Genomic DNA, 18893 nt, shown 5'->3' with positions numbered 1-18893 from the left:
GACCACTAGAGGATTTATAGAAAATGTAAAAAAATTTTTCAGAGAGTTCTGGAAGAGAATCAAGAACATTATCATATAGTTCAAAAATTCCTTATCCTGGGAGACATTGATGGTAAGATATAGTTTTATTTTACTCTGTATGAGTTCTTCATTTTCTTATAGTAATTTTTGTAAAAGTTATCAAGACAATGCATATGACTTACCACATCTTTTAATCTGTATAAATAGCAACCTATTTGAATGCAACTATTTACTTAATTGTCATTGTAAAATAAAGTTTGGATTTAACTCAGAGTCTGTTTAAGAGGGTGTAGGGAGTTATATAATGGCTACTAACAATTAGACAGTGACTAAATAGCACTGTAGGAGTGAAGTAAATATTCTTGTTAATGGTTATTTCTCTTCTTTCGATTTTATTCCTATCATTGAATCTTTGCTTTGATGGTTTGTAGGTTTGATGGATGAATTTAGCAAATGGCTTTCCAAAAACAGAAGCAATCTACCTGGACACCTGCTACGCTTCATGACTCACCTCATTTTGTTTTTCCGTGCTCTGGGACTACAGACCAAAGTAAATAAAATGAAGAATTTACTTTGCTCTGCAAGGTTGATGTTATCTATATACCTATTGTCAGGAAAACACACTACTTTTTTGTTGTAGTTTTCTAGAACTGGTAATAAGGGTGCAGAAGTCTTCCATATAGTCTTGTAAGGTCACTCAATGATAATTCATCGTGGGTGACCCTTTAGGGTTCTGGTCTGTGGCTGTAGAACATTGATGGTTACCTGGCTTTTAATAAATTTGTAACTTTATTTTCATCAATACTCAACTTTAAATCAACCAGCTAAGCTAAATGCACCAGACTAAGTTCTATGTGAGATTTTAAGCCTTGGTGGGGTTTTTTGTTTTTTTTTTTCTAAATGTTTGATAACATTTTAGTCAGCATAGAAGGGGAATGATAAAGTAGTTGAAAGCCTGGACTTTGGAGTAAGCCTGAGTTCACATCGTTAGTCAACAGCTTCTAGCTGTGTAATTCTGGGTAAATAAAATCTCCCTCGGTCTTAGTTTCTTCCTCAGTAAAATGTGAACAATAATTTTAATTACCCACAAAGAGTTATGGTAAGGTTAAATCAGACAATAGGTGAACTTTGCTAAGCACTTAACCTGGTGTATAGTTACTACTCAATGGTAAATATTCAAATCATTAAACCATTTAATAGAATTTTTATTAGAAATTTTATTACTGTTGTATAAAATTTTATTACTGTTGTATAAAAATACAATATTACATGTTGTATTTATAATTATGTCTTTTTTTTTCTTCCTATGAAGGAAGAAGTTTCTATTGAAGTTTTAAAAACATATGTACAGGTAAACTTTGGAATCTACAACTTGATTCTTTTTTTACTATTTTATTTTTTATTTATTTTGGAGGGGGGCTGACCAGTAGGGGGATATTTGTTATTTTATATATTTTTTCATTTTAACATTTACTTATACATGTTTGTGGGGTACAGTGCGTTGTTTCAATACATGCATATACTGCACAATGAATCACTTAGGGTAGATAGCATAGTTTTGTATCTGTTAGTCTACCACTTCTCCTCCCCCATACTCCCTCCCCTCCCCAGCCTCCTATAACCTTTATTCTACTCACTACTTTCTGTGAGAACCACTTTTTTTTTTTTGTAGATCCCACATATGAGTGAGATCATGCGGTATTTGTCTTTCTATGCCTGATTTACTTCACTTAACTTGATGGTTTCCAGTTCCACCCATGTTGCTACAAATGATAATGGGTTTTTTTAATAGCTGAATAGTATTCCATTATGTATATATACCAGTTTTTTTTAATCCATTCATCCATTGATGGGCATTTAGGTTGATTACATCTTTTGGCTGTTGAGAACAGCGTTGCAATAAACATGGATGTCTTTTTGATATATTGATTTAATTTCCTTTGGGTATAAACCCAGTAGTAGGATAGCTGGGTCATAAAGTATATCTACTTTTAGTACTCTGAGGAACCTTCATACTGTTTTCCACAATAGCCGTACCAATTTACATTCCCACCAACAATGTAAGAGTTCCCTTTTCTCCACATCCTTGCTAGCATTTATTATTTTCTGTCTTGTTGATAATAGCCATTCTAACTGGGGTGAGATGATATCTCACTGTGGTTTTAAATTTCATTTCCCTGATGATTAGTGATTTTGAGCATTTTTTCATGTGCTTGGTGGCCATTTGTTTGTCTTCTTTTGAGAAATGTCTGTTCAGGTACTTTGCTCATTTTTTAACTGAGTTATTTAGGGGTTTTTGCTGTTGAATTGTTTCAATTCCTTATATATTCTGGATATTAGCCCTTTGTCTGATGTGTAGTTTGTGAACACTTTCTCCCATTCTGTAAGTTCTCTCTTCACTTTGTCAATAATGTCCCTTGGTATGCAGAAGCTTTTTAGTTTGATGTAGTCCTATTTGTGTGTTTTTGCTTTAGTTGCCTATTCCTTTGTAGTCTTGCTCAAAAAAGTGCTCCCTCTCCCAGTTTGTACAGTGTTTCTCTTATGTTTTCTTCTAGTAGTTTCATAGTTTCAGGTCTTAAATATAGGTCTTTAATCCATTTTGAATTGATTTTTATGTATGGTGAGAGATGGGGTCTAGTTTCAGTCTTCTGCATGTGGATATCCAGTATTCCCAGCACCATTTATTGAAGAGACTGTCCTTTCCCCACTGTACATTCTTGGCATCTTTGTCGAAAATTGGTTGGCTGTAGATATGTTGGTTTATTTCTGGGCTCTCTATTTTGTTCCATCAATCTATTTGTCTATTTTTATGCTGGTACCATGCTGTTTTGGTTACTATAGCTTTATAGTATATTTTGAAGTAAGGAAGTGTGATGCCTCCAACTTTGTTCTTTTTGTTCAAGATTGCTTTAGCTATACAGGATCTTTTGTGATTCCATACAAATTTTAAGATTATTTTTTCTTTTTCTGTGAAGAATGTCATTGGTATTTTGATAGGGATTGTGTTGAACGTGTAGATTGCTTTGGGTAATATGGACATTTTTATGGCGTTAATTCTTCCAACTCAAGAACTTGGGGTATCTTTCCATTTATTTGTGACCTCTTCAGTTTTTTTCATGGATGTTTTATAGTTTTCATTGTAGAGGTCTTTCAGCTCCTTGGTTAAATATATTCCCAAGTATTTCATTTTTTTTGGTAGCTATGGTGAATGGAATTACTTTCTTGATTTCTTCTTCAAATATTTCATTATTGGTGTATGGGAAGGCTTTGACTTGTGTGTTGATTTTGTATTCTGCCACTATACTGAATTCATTTATTAGTTCCAGTAATTTTTTGGTGGAGTTTTTAGGGTCTTCTATGTATATAATCATGTCATCTGCTGGTCAGAATAGTTTGACTTCCTCCTTTCCATTTCAGATGCCCTTTATTGCTTTCTCTTGCCTTATGTTGCTAGCTAGAACTTCCAGTACTATGTTGAATAAGAATGGGGAAAGTAGGCATCCTTATTTTGTTCCAGATCTTAGAGGAAAAAGCCTCCAAGTCCATTCAATATGATATTAGCTGTGGGTTTGTCTATATGGCCTTTATTGTGTTGAGGTACATTCCTTCTATACCTAGTTTATTAAGTGTTTTTATCATGAAGCAGTGCTGGATTTTATCAAATGCTTTTTCTGCACCTTTTGAAATAATCGTATTTTTTTTCCCCTTCATTCTGTTGATGTGTTGTATCATGTTTATTTACTTTTCTTTTCTTTTCTTTTTTGGTGGCTGGCCGGTATGGGGATCTGAACACTGACCTTGGTGTTATAAGGCTGCATTCTAACCAACTGAACTAACCAGCCAGCCCATGTATCATGTTTATTGATTTGCATATGTTGAAGCATCCTTGCATCCCTGGGATGAATCCCACTTGATCATGGTGAATGATCTTTTTAATGTGTTGTTGGATTCTGTTTGCTAGTATTTGATTGAAGATCTTTGCATCTGTGTTCATCAGGGTTATTGATCTGTAGTCTTCTTTTTTTGTTATATCTTTTTCCAGTTTTGGCATGAGGTTAATGTTGACCTCATTGAATGAATTTGGACGTATTCCCTCTTCAGTTTTTTGGAAGAGTTTGAGAAGAATTGGTATTCTTCAAATGTTTCGTAGAATTTGGCAGTAAAGCCATCTGGTTCTGGGGTTTTCTTTGTTGAGAGACATTTTATTACAGCTTCAATCTCATTGCTTGTTGTAGGTCTGTTTAGATTTTCTAGTTCTTCATGGTTCAAATGTGGTAAGTTGTATGTGTCCAGGAATTTATCCATTTCTTCTAGGTTTTCCAGTTTGTTTGCATATAGTTAATGGTAGAGTCTATTATGATCCTTTGTGTTTTTGTGGTATCAGTCGTAATGTCTCTTTTTTCATTTCTGATTTGTTTGAGTCTTCTCTCTTTCTTTATTTGTTAGTCTAGTTAAAGGTTTTTCGGTTTTGTCTGTCTTCAAAAAACCAGCCTTTGTTTCATCAGTCTTTTATATTCTTTTAATCTCTAATTCATTTATTTCTGCTGCAATTTTTGTTATTTCTCTGATTTGGGGTTTGGTTTGTTCTTGTTTTTCTAGTTCCTTTTGAGGTGTAATGTTAGCTTGCTTATTTGAAGTCTGTCTTCTTTTTTGATGTAGGCATTTATTGCTGTAAACTTCCCTCTTAGAACTGCTGTTGCTGTATCCCATAGGTTCTGGTATGTTGTGTTTTCATTTTCATTTGTCTACAGGAATTTTTTAATTTCCTTTTTGATATCTTCTTCAACCCATTCATTGTTTAGGAGCATGTTGTTTAATTTTCATGTGTTTGCATGGTTTTTTTAAGAATGATACTATTTTAATACCCAATGATAGGAAAGTTATGAGAATTTATAAGAGATCTTTTAATGATCATAAGTACATTTTTTTGGAATTTAGAATTTTTCTGATTAGTGGCACAAATCCATGTCTGTATGAATCTCTCTTGAATATATTTGAAATTTTGGAGTATATTTTTTAAAAAAGCACTGCTGATGCTAGAGTTTATTTTATTATTGACATACTTTTATCTGTTTCTATTTTTTTAGCTTTTAATAAGTGAGAAACATATAAATCTCATAGCATTTTATACCTGTCATTTGCCTCAAGACCTCGCTGTTGCCCAGTATGCATTATTTTTGGAAGGCATTACAGAATTTGAACAGCGCCACCATTGCCTGGAACTGGCCAAAGAAGCAGGTAAAAATGTTTGAGAATGTCGTCTATTGGTATTTGTAGGCAAATTTTCATTTTGGCTGTAGTAACACTTGTCCTTCTAGTTTTAAATCTTATTTCTCTTGAGAGGAAAAAAAATGAAGTTGTCAATGAAGTTCTGCTTTAGGAATAAAATAACTTATACTGTAACTCATGTATAAAATGTCTTTTAATTTTGGCATTTAGAGTATTTTTATCACAAATTTATCAAATCATTGTGACTGCTCAGAGAATATTGATATCAATAATTAGTCATTGTTTTTTGTCTTCAAAAAATTCTTTAGATTTGGATGTTGCAACAATAACAAAAACTGTAGTTGAGAATATTCGAAAGAGAGATAATGGTGAATTTAGTCATCATGACTTGGCCCCAGCTCTAGATACTGGCACTACTGAGGTATTTTGGGGTGGTGGGTGGGGGTGTTGTGTAACTCCAAATAATCCTTCAGGTTGTTCCTCGGTGAACTTCTACTTGAATAACATGTTTATTTCTTTTTTTTAAATAAACAATGTTTCTTTGTCAACCTAGGCCTTTTAAATTTTATAAATTGGCCGCAAATTTAAGGTCTTATGTTAGGGATTACTTATAGTAGTAATGTTAAAGGAAGCTTCTCTAATAGAAAAAATCTGAGCATTGGCTCTTTGTTCTTCAGGTTATTCTAAATACTTGATTAATCAGTAACTCTTATTTGCTTACTTTTCAAAGAGGAATAGAAAGTTGTATCTAAGAAAGAAAACAATTTTAGAGTTGCACTTAAAGGAATCACATGGTTGATTTGGTGGGGCATACAATATATAATTCCAGATTCATAGTCCAGTAAGTTTTTCCTACAATTTAATAGAGAGCTGTTAAATATGAAAATAAACTAAGGAAGTTAGATTCTTTCATAATTTTGTATAACTTGAGGGAAAATGATATTCACCAGAGGTGCAGATGTAAGTTAAATTTACTAATTTGCAGAGCATCTTAGATAAAAACATAATTTTTGTTTTCTGTTTTACTTCCTTCTCCTTAAATGACCAGGAGGACCGTTTAAAGATTGATGTAATTGACTGGTTGGTATTTGACCCAGCACAGAGAGCAGAAGCACTGAAACAAGGCAATGCAATAATGAGAAAATTCTTGGGTATGCTGTATTTTTAAAGTTTTTAAAAACTTTTTAAAAATTTTCTTCAAATCTTTATATCCTTGAATTTTGTTTTGTTTTTTGAGTTATTTTGATCTTTCCACTATGGGGGAGAAAACCAGCCACTCTTATATATCGAGCATGGTATTATGAATCAAAACATATTTAACAGTGACTTTTCATTGTCCCGATCAATTTTACATATAATCTCAAGGCTATCGGACTTTTAAAAATGTAATTGCTTTTTTTTTAAGACAGAGAAGTTTGTAAAAGTAACTGCATTTAATGTGTCCTTTTATGTTACTATCACTCAGAGATTTAGAAAAAGCCAGTCCAATATGTAGAAAGATCACCAAGACCTTTAACAAAAATATATTGGAACCTAAAATGGTTACAGCTCACTTTAAAAGTTGTAAACTTTTGGGCTGGTGGGTTAGCTCACTTAGAGCATGGTGCTGATAACACCAAGGTCAAGGTTCAGATCCCCATGGCAGCCAGCCATCAAAAATAAATAAATAAAAACCATTACTTTGAAGTCCATATATATTGAAAATTATGTATCTTTTTTTCACAGCATCAAAAAAGCATGAAGCTGCAAAAGAAGTATTTGTGAAAATTCCTCAGGATTCCATAGCAGAAATCTATAATCAGTGGGAGGAACAAGGAATGGAAAGTCCACTTCCTGCTGAAGATGATAATGCTATCAGAGAACATTTGTGCATTAGAGCTTATTTGGTGAGAGCGTAAAGAAAACCACAGATTTGCCTATATTCGTGGTGACTTTGATTCCCACTCAGAGTCTGACCTTTTTTCCAGAAGTGGTGGTTGATTGATCTTATCTCCCTTGTGACTGTAGTGCTGACTGATCCACAAGAGGATTGAAATCATGACCTTGTCTTTATTAGCATGATTCTCTGATCAGTGCTAACCGACCAGGCTCATCTCACACAGTACAAAGTGTGTGTGATATCTGGAATTCATGTTTTCTTAAGATTCTGTGAATGCCTGTCTCAACTGTTAATATTTCTGTTTTCGGTAAGAAATAGGGAAAGCAAGATATTCTACATTTGTTATGACTAAAATAACAGCATACTCATTCAAAATTCATTCAACAAATAATCATATGATTACAGTAGGCTAGGTAGTATGGCCAAATCTGTGGATAGCATTCTATCCTTGCCCTATAAAAGCTAATAGGCTAATCAATGAGGCAGACAAAATACATACATCACAGAGTGATAAATGTCAAGATATGTATATGATCAGGGTGCTGAGATAATAGGAGTAGATGCCAGAAAACACAATATATATACCTTGCTGGTGTTTGTCACTTGACAAAACATTTATTCATAATGTTGTTTATCTTTTTTGTGGGGTTTTTGGTGTGTGTGTATGTTTTTTGCACAAAAAATAAATATTAAACAGTTTTATTTCTTGATGCTGCAAAATTATCTTTAGGAAACAAATCTTAAAGCTTTGTTGAACAATACAAGTGAAAACTTTTATTTCTTTTTTGTTTTTTAATTTTACATTTTAGGAAGCCCATGAAACCTTTAATGAGTGGTTCAAGCATATGAACTCAGTTCCACAAAAACCTACTTTGATACCTCAACCAACTTTTACTGAGACAGTGGCTCAGGAACACAAAGAAAAGAAATATGAAGTAAGTTGAATGTGGATCCTGGGATGTGCCTATTACATCTTAAAAATGTTTATCATGTTTTTAAAGAGGTCATTCATTTCTTCAGCAACTATATTCCTATTATAATAAGTGATCTTTCTTGGGAGAGTGTGGTGCTGATAATAAGTGATCTTCCTGTTAATGTCCTGCTTTGGGGAAAAAAAAAAACCTATTTAGTTACTTTTCTGTAGATAATTAACCAAACATGAAAAATACCGCCAGGTGACATACGAAGTTACTATTTAAGTATTATATTTACTGCAGTCTGTTGATATTTATTTATGTTTGGCTGACTGAAACATCAACTCTTTTTTGTGTGTGTGTGGCAGGCCGGTATGCAGATCCAAACCCTTGACTTTGATATTATCAGAAACACCCCAACCCTTTAGAATGATGTTCCATATGTATGTTCCTGTTTGTACTTTACAAACACATTATTTATTGGTTTTTCATTATATGTCTACCTTATATTTTTTTTTACAGATGGATTATGGTATTTGGAAAGGGCATTTGGATGCCCTAACTGCTGATGTGAAGGAGAAAATGTATAACGTGCTGTTGTTTGTTGATGGAGGCTGGATGGTGGATGTTAGAGAGGTAAACTGTGTACATTATTTATAGCTAAAAACAAAGGAAAACACTATGTCTTTTTTTTAAATGTTCTGTCTCTGAATAGGGGCATTTACAGATTTTATATAATCTTTGTAGGTATAACATCCCATATTTTAAGCTAAACTGAAAATACTAGAGGAATATTTTATTCTTGAGTAAACTATTATTTCCCATTTAATATATTCATGCAGGATACTAAAGTCTAATTTATTAAAATTCTGGACCTAAAAATTTAATTATGCATGTATTTGACTCACTTTAGGGATATGAACATAAGTCTAGTAGTGTCAGTAAGACATACATAAAACAATGGATCTCACCTCTGAGTTGTCCATTCATTTTATTTTATGGTTTTTGTTGATGGCTGGCCAGGATGGGGATCTGAATCCTTGAACTTGGTGTTATCAGCTCCATGCTCTAACTGAGTGAGCGAACCGGCCAGTCCTGAGCTGTCCACTAAGTGACCTGGCAAATTTTTTAAAATTCAGAATTCAAGTATTAAATGCCATAAGAAGAGCATAGATTAAGTATTTTCTGAGTTCAGAAAAATAAGATTGCTTCTACCTGGCAGGGATGTGGACAGTATACTTGAAAGGTAGAGCATTTGATTAAATCTTGAACAAATGAGTAGAATTTAGATGAGCTGATATGGTGGAAAGGAAGGATACCGTAGGTAGTAATCATGTGAGGGAAAGACATTGAGGCCTGATCCTGGGGCATGACAGAAACTGTTCAGTGTTGCCTCTACAGACCTGATGAGCTGTCCGAGGAGAACTGGAAATGCTGGATTCTTAGATATTTGGTGTATGTTATTTTGAACAGAGAAAACAATAGGAGTGTTCTTGGTATCTTTTCTTCTGCCGTTCCTCATATCTTCATCTATTTCTTACTCTTTCCTTTAATTTTAGCTACTGCATTTTTCTAGCTCCTCTGGCTTCCCTTTTATGACCAGAAGCAAAAATCAATAGGTGCAGGAGACTAGATTTGCTCCCCTATTTGCTCCTAATACTGATAGAGTAATTATCTTTGAAGTCTCCACTTTTTATCCTAAGGTTCATAGAACTCCCCTGACTAGTTTTAAATCTTCAGCAGGTTCCTCAGGCTAATAAGCCTTTCTCTTCTCATTCATGATGTTGCTCATGAAGATAAAATTTTAATGCTGCAAAATGCTAGGTAAACATTACTTAAGTTTCGAAAAGAATTGAATGCCTTATTTATATATAAATTTTTGTTATTCTAATTATTAATTAATCTTAGTAGAGTAGATAATGAAAGCCACAAAATAGTCTAAAGTCTTGTAGAAATGGAGTTGGGATGGAAGGCAATGAAATATACCATTTTCTTTTATCGAGCATTCTAAAATTGGGCTGGCTGGTTAGCTCAGTTTGTTAGAGTGTGGTGCTGATAAAACCAAGGTCCAGGGTTCAATCCCTGTACCAGCCAGCCGCCAAAAATAAAACATTTTGAAATCAATATTCAGTCTCAATCATCTTCAAAACTAATCCCAGAAGAGATTTCTCAAACAAATGATAAATAATGATGTTTTAATCTCCTTTGTTGAGTTTAGCTTAATCCTCATATATTCAGCAAAGTATGGAACTATTCAGGGCTCCTGCTAGCACATATCTCACTTGTATATGATTTAGAAAATTGTACCCCTTCCCTTACACAGATGGCTTCCATGCTAAGTGCACATGGTCTATAGAATGGAGCATGGGGTATATTTCAGCTGCACTCACTTGCTTGGCCAGCCACCCTTGTGCAATTGTACATGATACATGATACATGTACACATTGTACATGATAGCCCTGGTATTATATGCTGTTTCATGTAGCTACACCTCATGGGTTTTTTTTGTTTGTTTGTTTTGTTTTGAGCGGGCTGGTAAGGGGATCTTGACCTTGGTGTTAACAGCACCAACGCTCTCCCAGATGAGCTAACCTCAAGGTTTTAAATAACTGTGGAATGGTCCCATTAGTATTGGAGGCTGGTGGCACAGAGGGATGGCAGGGAGAACGGAGCAGACAGCTCATCTTTACCTACTTTCACCTCCACTACCTCTGCCTTCACCACATTCTAATCCAACCCTCTGTCTTTCTCTTGCTTCCCACTCTCCTTTATACGGTCCTGTCTTGTCATATAGATCAGCTAGTGATCCTTTTAAAATGAAATATGTCAGTCTCCTACCCAGAATTTTCTGGTGGCTTCTTATGATACTTTTGTTTGTTTTGTGGCTGGCCAGTGTGGGGATCTGAACCTTTCAATGAATAAAACCCATAGTTCTTTTCTTGATATACAAGACTGCACATACATTTTTTTTTTTTACTTCCCCCCGCCGATCCTGTATCCTACTACTCTCCCCTCACTATGTTCTAGCCTTCAGGGCCTCTTTGCTGTTTTCCCTCTGCCTAGAATGCTCCTTCCCCAAGATACATGCATAGATGGCTTCCTCTTTCAGCAGTCTGCTCGAACGTCATCTCCCTAGAAAACCTCCCCCCACCCCCAGCCACCCTTTCTTAAATGGCATGTGTACATATCCACACATCTGTCACTTTCTTTCTCCTTATCCTGCATTAATTTTTTTCACAGCACTTAGCATAATCTGATATAATACATGTTAATTTATTTGCATTTTGTATGTCTACCACCATTAGAATGTAAACGTCATAAAGGGAGCAACCTTGTTTTCTTTATTTCTTTGACCCTGGCACTTAATGTCAAGCACATAAGAGGATTTTGGTAAATGAATGGTACCGTTACTGGGGTGAATGCACTGTCTTCAGTTTAGGGATGCATGTAGTATTAATATAGGTCAATTCCTGCTGTCAACACACATCAGAACTTATCTCATATGAGGCACTATATGTCCTTGGTGGAAGAGATCTTTTTGTTTTATATATTTACAGTATATTTTAAAGCTTTTATTCATTCAGATTGGAAAAATATCTTAGGTCGTAACAAAGTAGTTTATTCCCTTTTCCTTGTGGCAAGTTGCTGGGCCCATCAGACGTGATTCTGGATGGTTGCTAGCAGCCAGTCTGCTGGTATTGGAATCCATTATAAGCAGAAGAAAGCAGGTGCAACACACTCAGATAAAGCGGCAGCAACAGGAATTAGGAAGAGCAGGTGCCAGAATCCATCCTGTGAGATGGGAAGTAGCCTGCTGCTGTTTCGGTCAATAAGGAGTCTAGAAGCTAGGGGCATTTTGCCTCTTTAGCTTAGGGGGAAAGACTACAGTGGAGCACAGATGGAAAGGCCCAGAAAGAAGCATTCATTCTTAATGGGCTCCAAGTTGGGATCATTAGTATGAATTATGAGTAAAACCTTGAAGTGTTTTAAATCCACCTCTGAAGGTAGTAAGTGCCTATTTGAGAAAAGAAATGAAGGTGCTTCCGTTTTAAAGCTAAGAAAATGCAAAGCATGCATTTTAATGTTTGCTTTTATGTACTTAAATCCCTGAACAAGACTAAAAAGATTGATAGTAGTTTTTCCTGTGTGTGGAAACCTGACCTAGATTAGCCTAAATTAGTACAGTTACTCATTGGTAGAACTACATTTTGAATTACATTTTGTTGATTTACCCCTCCACTTATAACTGCCTTTGAAAAATGATTTAACAATTTAATATTACAGCCTCTCACATAAAGGTATTTTTTATATATTTCATTAGGCTTTTCAAAGGACCAGTTATTTTAGTTTGTGTTTTGTTTTGCACTGAGTCCGTAATTTCTTTCCTATTGTTAAGATTATTTCAGAAATTTTAGTGTGGTTGGATACTTTTTTATTATTTTAATTATTTTAATTTTCAAATTTATTGTTAGAAAATGAGGTCTGCTCTTTTTTCTGCACTCTTACTGTCCATGTAAGTTTTTAGAAAGATGCATGTGTATGTATAAAGGAATGCTAATTGTTTTTTCTACATTAAGTTTTCCTCATGTATGATAATTCTGACCCAATTGTATTCTTCAAATCTATAAGTTCTTTCAATATTTCTATTTTTAAAAATTATACAAGGAAGGGCCACCCCGTGGCGCACTCGGGAGAGTGCAGCGCTTGGGAGCACAGTGGCGCTCCCGCCGCGGGTTCGGATCCTATATAGGGATGGCGGGTGCGCTCACTGGCTGAGCGCGGCTCGGGCAACACCAAGCCAAGGGTTGCGATCCCCCTACTGGTCACAAAAAAAAAAAAAAAAAAAAATTATACAAGGAAATCATAAATTTACTCTCCTTTTTTAAAACAAAGTTTGCAATGAAGTTGTCCCTCTCTGCGCCCCTCCCTGCATCATGACCCTTCTTCCTAGGAACAATCACTGCTGTCAGTCTGTTGTATCCTCTCAGACCTCCTTAGAGCTCTCTGTATTTATATCTGTAAATATCCAAACGAATGGTGATTATTTTCTGTTCTGATTTTTGCTCTAATGGTATTCAGTTTCTAACTCATACCTTTTGTGCATGTTTTTATTCAAGACATAGTAAGTTTATTAGAAATACAAATTCAGAAGCATTTTCTTTTCATTGTCAAACCTGTGACCCCTCTGTGGTATACATGTTTATGCTTTTTTGTCATAAAATGTTATCTACTAGATATGTGATTGAAACCCTGCCTTATTTTGTTTTTAATGGGCATGAGAAGCTTTAGAGAAATCCTTTAGCTTCTACCTGTTATGTTTTGGTTTTGATTCAGTACTTGACTTTTTATGAGGATTTAGCTTAAATTGTTAAAATGATTTCTTAATGTCTATTTCTAGGATGCTGAAGAAGACCATGAAAGAGCACATCAAATGGTTTTACTGAGAAAGCTTTGTCTGCCAATGTTGTGTTTTCTGCTTCATACAATATTGCATAGTACCGGGCAATATCAGGAATGCCTACAGTTAGCAGATATGGTATCCTCTGAGCGCCACAAGCTGTATCTGGTAAGTTCTAGAGCATCAACAGTTTTAAATTTTAGTGATTTGATTCACTCTGTAGTAATATTTAATTTTGTAAAAATGTGTTTACAGTTTTTAGTTCTTGGATTTTCTTAAAGTAATGGTCCAGTTTTAATGTTTGTGCTTTTTTTTCAAAATTTATATATATTTGTAAGCAGTTAGAAATATATAGACTGACTCTGATAAATAGCTTTGAAGTTCCTAAACCACTCTAATTCACTAGCCACTGGCTACCTCAGTCTTAACAAGTAATTTCTTCTTGTTTTAAGCTAATTGGATTGATTAGGTGACTATAAGTGTGTATTCTTCTTTGTTCTCATTCTTAACTTTTCTTTTTTTAAAAAAATCAGGTATTTTCTAAGGAAGAACTAAGGAAGTTGCTACAGAAGTTAAGAGAATCCTCTCTAATGCTTCTAGACCAGGGACTTGACCCATTAGGATATGAAATTCAGTCATAATGTAATGTAATCTTTGTAATCTCACTAATTTTCATGGTAAGTGGGTTTTTTTGTAGAATATACATATTTGTAATTACTGGATTTTTTCTTTTGCATTATTCTTTTTTTTTTTTTTTCCGTGACCGGCACTCAGCCAGTGAGTGCACCAGTCATTCTTATATAGGATCCGAACCCGCGGCGGGAGCGTTGCCGCGCTCCCAGCGCAGCACTCTACCAAGTGCGCCACAGGCTCGGCCCTTCTTTTGCATTATTCTGAGGGGAAATGTAAAATTTAGACATTTGAATTTTGTTCTTTTCAGAATATTATGGTGACAGTTGAAAATTTAATGTATTATATCAGTATTTCCCTAAGTGTGTTTATTAATAAAATTATGTAAAAATTAAAATGACTTGTACCTACAGATTCCAGGATTGTCTCTATGTTATGTAATAAGGAAATTAAATTTCTCTCTTAATATTGTCATGTAAAATCATATGTACTCTGGTATCTTAAAATTAAGAGGATGACTGTAGCAGGAATGTTTTCTAACATAATATTATGCTATTCTTTATTTTGAAGACATTGCTAGTTTATTAGCTCTCATTCAGCAAACCTGCTATTAAAATAAGTTGGAGCATGTAAAGACTTAGCACAGTACCTGGCACACAGTAAACACTGAACACACTGGGGAATACAAAATGAGTAAGCTCGAACCCAGCCCTTCTAGTAGGGGAAATAACATAAGAGCATTAAAAAGGTGCCATTAAAAGTAATCTTAGCAGGAAGAAACTATCTCTGGCTAAAGATCTCTGAGAAAGTAGTATTTGGGTTAGGGTTTGTGTAATGCACTGAATTTGCAAAGGCAAAGATAGGCACAAGCAGGTTGAGGCACTATAGATGAGGAAATCAGTATAAGCAAGGCCTAGAAATGGTCAATGTTAGGCATGTTTATGAACCAGCAAATATGCCAAATTGGTTAGAATATTAAGCAGGAGAAAACTAAAAGAGGCTGTGATTTAGTAGAAAACATGGTCTAGATGAGTAATTCCCCAAACTGGCTAATCATCTGAATCACCTGAGGAATTTGTTAAATACTTATTTATAGATGCTGCCTGGAGATGTCTGGCTCAGGAGGCCTGAAATGGGATCAGAGAATTTGTATTTTTAAATACAATAAGCCACAGGGGATTCTAATTTAAATCAGAGAGAGGCATTGGCATTCCTCCTGCAACCAAGGCAGACAGCAATGGTTGATCACAACACTGCCCTCTGGACATCAGTTGGATAGAGGTATGGAGGCAATAGACTCCGCCTCAGATTTCATTTATGCTAGCTAACGTGATACAAAGATGAGATATTTTATTGATCAAAACCTGTAATTCTTATAACTTACTACATCCATTTTAAAAAATAAGGTTGAGGGCCGGCCCGCAGCTCACTTGGGAGAGCCTGGTGCTGACAACACCACGTCAAGGGTTAAGATCCCCTTACCAGTCATCTTTAACTAAATAAATAAATAAATGAAAATGAAAAAAAATAAAAAATAAGGTTGAGCAATATGAACTGACAAGAAAGTGTACAAAACGTACAGGATTCGTATGTTGAAAACTACAAAATATTGATGAAAGAAACCAAAGAAGAGCAAAATAAATGGAGACGCATAATAAGTTCATTAACTGGAAGACTCAACATAGTAAGGATATCAGTTCTCCCCAAATATACAAGTTTAGTACAATTATCCAAATTCCAGCAAGAAAATAGATTTTATATTAGTTGGTAATTTTCTTAGGTATGAATAATGGTATTGTGGCTATATCTTTATCCTTAAGAAATGCACACTGAAATATTTAGGGATGAAAGGTCATGAAGTCTGCACTTTATTTCAAAATGGTTTAGCTTTAAAAAAAGAACATAATGCAAATATGGCAAACTGTTAACTAGTGAGTCTATATGAAGGGCACAGGAGAGTGTACAGTAGTCTTTCAACTTTTCTGTACATTAACATTTTTCAAACTAAAAGATTTGGATAGACTTCAATAAGTTAATGAAAAAACAATATTCATATGGAATATAAATGAACCTTGACCCTTAATTTATACCATACACCAAAGTTAATTCGAGATGGATTATAGACCTAAAACATAAACTAAAACTGTAACACTTCTAAGAAAAAGAGACTCTGACCTGAGAGCAGCAAAGATTTCACTACAAGAGACAGAAAGCAATAACCATAAAGGAAAAAGCTAATGTTCATCAAAAGACACGTTTAAATTAGGCCACACGGGCCGAGCCCGTGGCGCACTCAGTAGAGTGCGGCGCTGGGAGCGCGGCGACGCTCCCGCCGCGGGTTCGGATCCTATATAGGAATGACCGGTGCACTCACTGGCTGAGTGCCCTTCATGAAAAAAGAAAAACGATAAATTAGGCCACAGACTGGGAGAAAATATTTGCAAAAATACATCTGACAAAATAATTGTATTCAGAATACATAAGTAATCCCTGCAACTCAATAATAAAAAGGCAAAAAATAAGTGGGTAAAAAATACCAGAACAGATGATTCATAAAGGAAGATATACCTATATAACCAAAAGCCCATAAAAAAGTGCTTAAGTCAGTGTTATCAGGGTAATGCCACAGTGAAATACCACTACACATCACATTTTGATTTTAGAATATCTAAAATGAAAGACTGCAAACACTTGCAAAATGTTGGCAAGGATGTGGGGCAAGTGTGACTGATACATTGCTGGGGGGAATGTAAAATGGTACTACCTACAGGAAAAGTTTTGAGTATTTCTCACAATCAACCTACCCTTTAACCTACAAATTTCACTCCTAAATATCCAAGAGAAATGAAAATAAATTCCACAACTACACATGTACAAAACTATTCACAGCAGCATTATTTATAATAGCCAAAAACTAGAAATTACCTAAATTCCCATCAGTAGGAGAATAGCTAAACAAATTGTGGTATGTTCATACAAAAGAATACTATTCAGCAATATAAAAAGGAAAAAACTACTGATAACATCAACCAGTCACAAAAAAGTTCACATACTGTATGATCATTTGCATGAAGTTCTAGAACAGTAAAAACTAATATATGGTGAAAAAAATTAGAACATTGGTTTCCTCTGCAGGGGAGGGGAGAATTTTGTGGGAGGAAACATAGGGAACTTTGTGGGGTGAAGGAAATTGTTCTATATCTCAACAAGTGGGTTAGGTGTATCCATTTGTCAAAAATTGTGCAGTTACAATTTACACATTTGAGTGAATGTAAATGTACCTTTTTAAAATCAAATGGGGAAGTGGGTTGAGGTATAAATGAAATAAGAATGGCAGTGTTGAAACAAGTACAAGCAGGTTCACTACAGTATTTTAACTTTGCATAAGTTTGAAATCTTCCATAATAAAAAGGAGGGAAAGTGGGCTGTGGAGCCATAGAGATTTGGGTTTGAATTTTACTCATCCCTTTCTAGATGCAAGGTAACACCCATGAAACCGTGTTTTGACATCCGAAAATGAGAATAATAATTACATTTCAGGACTGTAGTTAGGATTAGGCTCCTATGCTTTAGTGAAGGTGGTAGAGAAAGCCACTAACCAACTAAATCAGCCTGAAGAGGTACAGGCTCTGGAATAGTGGGAAACTGGAAGAATGTCAAACATGGTGTTAGACCCAGGAAGGTGCTGAATGACAGGACTGGTAAAGGAAACCCAACAAGCAGTTGGAATTCACTACAGATATTTTTATCTTTTAACCCAAATTTCAGAGTTCATATTTTAACTATTTTCAAATATTAGAAGTAGAGGGATGGCAAAAATGTGATTTATCATTTATGCTAAGATTATCAGACCAAAACTATAATCACAAGGAGACAGTGAATTGAGTGGGCTAAATGAAAAGAGTTCCTGGGCTCTTAATTGGGGAGCAGATCTTAAGGGTAAGCATTGTAAGTCTTTAATCAGGTGGGCTTCGTGTAGATTGAACCTAGAAGAGAGCATGGCTATATAAATGTGCAGCATAGTACAGTAAGAATTGGTAGAGTTTGATGACAGTAGGTTTGGTGACATCAGGAAGGACACACACTGTATTTCAGGAAAACAATTTAGGAGAGCTAGACTTTAGACATTGCCTAATTAACTTCTATTCATTCTCAAATCTTACTTTAAGAGTCATTTCCTTGGGGACTACCTTTCCCTCCCCCAAGTTTAGGTCAGGTTCTTTTATTATACACTCTTTTTTTGGCAGCTGGCTGGTACATGGATCCGAACCTTTAACCTTGGCTTTACAAGGCTGCTCTTTAACCATATTATACACTCATAGGACCATATTTTGTTACTTCAGAACCCTCATTCGTCATAGTTGATAATTGTTTAGTACCCGTCTTCTCTCACTAAGTTCTGTAAGAGGTGGTCTGGTATGGTTTCTTTGCCATTATCTCCCAAATGCCAAATATAGTGCCTAGCACACAGAAGCTGCTCAATAAATATCTGAATAATTCTTACACCAAGGAGAAGGTTAAACTGTCAGTCAGACTATTTAGGAATTAAGTACAATGAAAATATTACATTGTCTGGAGGACTGTGACCAAAGCTATTCTTGGGGAGGGAACTCACAGACTTAAATCTTTTTATTTTTACTTTTTTTTTTGGCAGCTAGCAAGTACGGGGATCCAAGCCCCTGACCTTGGTGTTACCAGCACAACGTCTTTTTATTTTTTTAGATGAAAATAAAAATAAATGAGCTGAACATTCAAGAAATTAGAGAAACGAATGAAAAAATTACTTTGAACAAAATCAGTAGAAGTAATGTTTGAAAAGGC

At 35.0% G+C, this 18893-nt stretch overlaps 1 protein-coding gene across 1 annotated transcript in view; it reads left to right on the top strand.

Moving 5' to 3' along the window:
- NUP107 (nucleoporin 107) overlaps positions 1–14183 on the top strand; it is a 44247-nt gene extending 30064 nt beyond the window's left edge. Inside the window, exons 18-28 of the mRNA XM_063075554.1 lie at positions 43–112; positions 453–571; positions 1334–1372; positions 5109–5259; positions 5559–5671; positions 6299–6401; positions 6976–7136; positions 7939–8064; positions 8566–8679; positions 13443–13610; positions 13976–14183. Coding sequence (XP_062931624.1) covers positions 43–112; positions 453–571; positions 1334–1372; positions 5109–5259; positions 5559–5671; positions 6299–6401; positions 6976–7136; positions 7939–8064; positions 8566–8679; positions 13443–13610; positions 13976–14083 — 1272 coding nt within the window. The 3' untranslated portion in view covers positions 14084–14183. The remainder of the gene's footprint in view (positions 1–42; positions 113–452; positions 572–1333; positions 1373–5108; positions 5260–5558; positions 5672–6298; positions 6402–6975; positions 7137–7938; positions 8065–8565; positions 8680–13442; positions 13611–13975) is intronic.
- Positions 14184–18893: the final 4710 nt, after the last annotated feature.

Source organism: Cynocephalus volans, chromosome 12 (assembly GCF_027409185.1).
Source record: "Cynocephalus volans isolate mCynVol1 chromosome 12, mCynVol1.pri, whole genome shotgun sequence".
Classification (NCBI taxonomy): Eukaryota; Metazoa; Chordata; class Mammalia; order Dermoptera; family Cynocephalidae; genus Cynocephalus; species Cynocephalus volans.
Note: the sequence above shows the minus strand (reverse complement) of the source record. Positions and strands in the feature narration are given on the sequence as shown.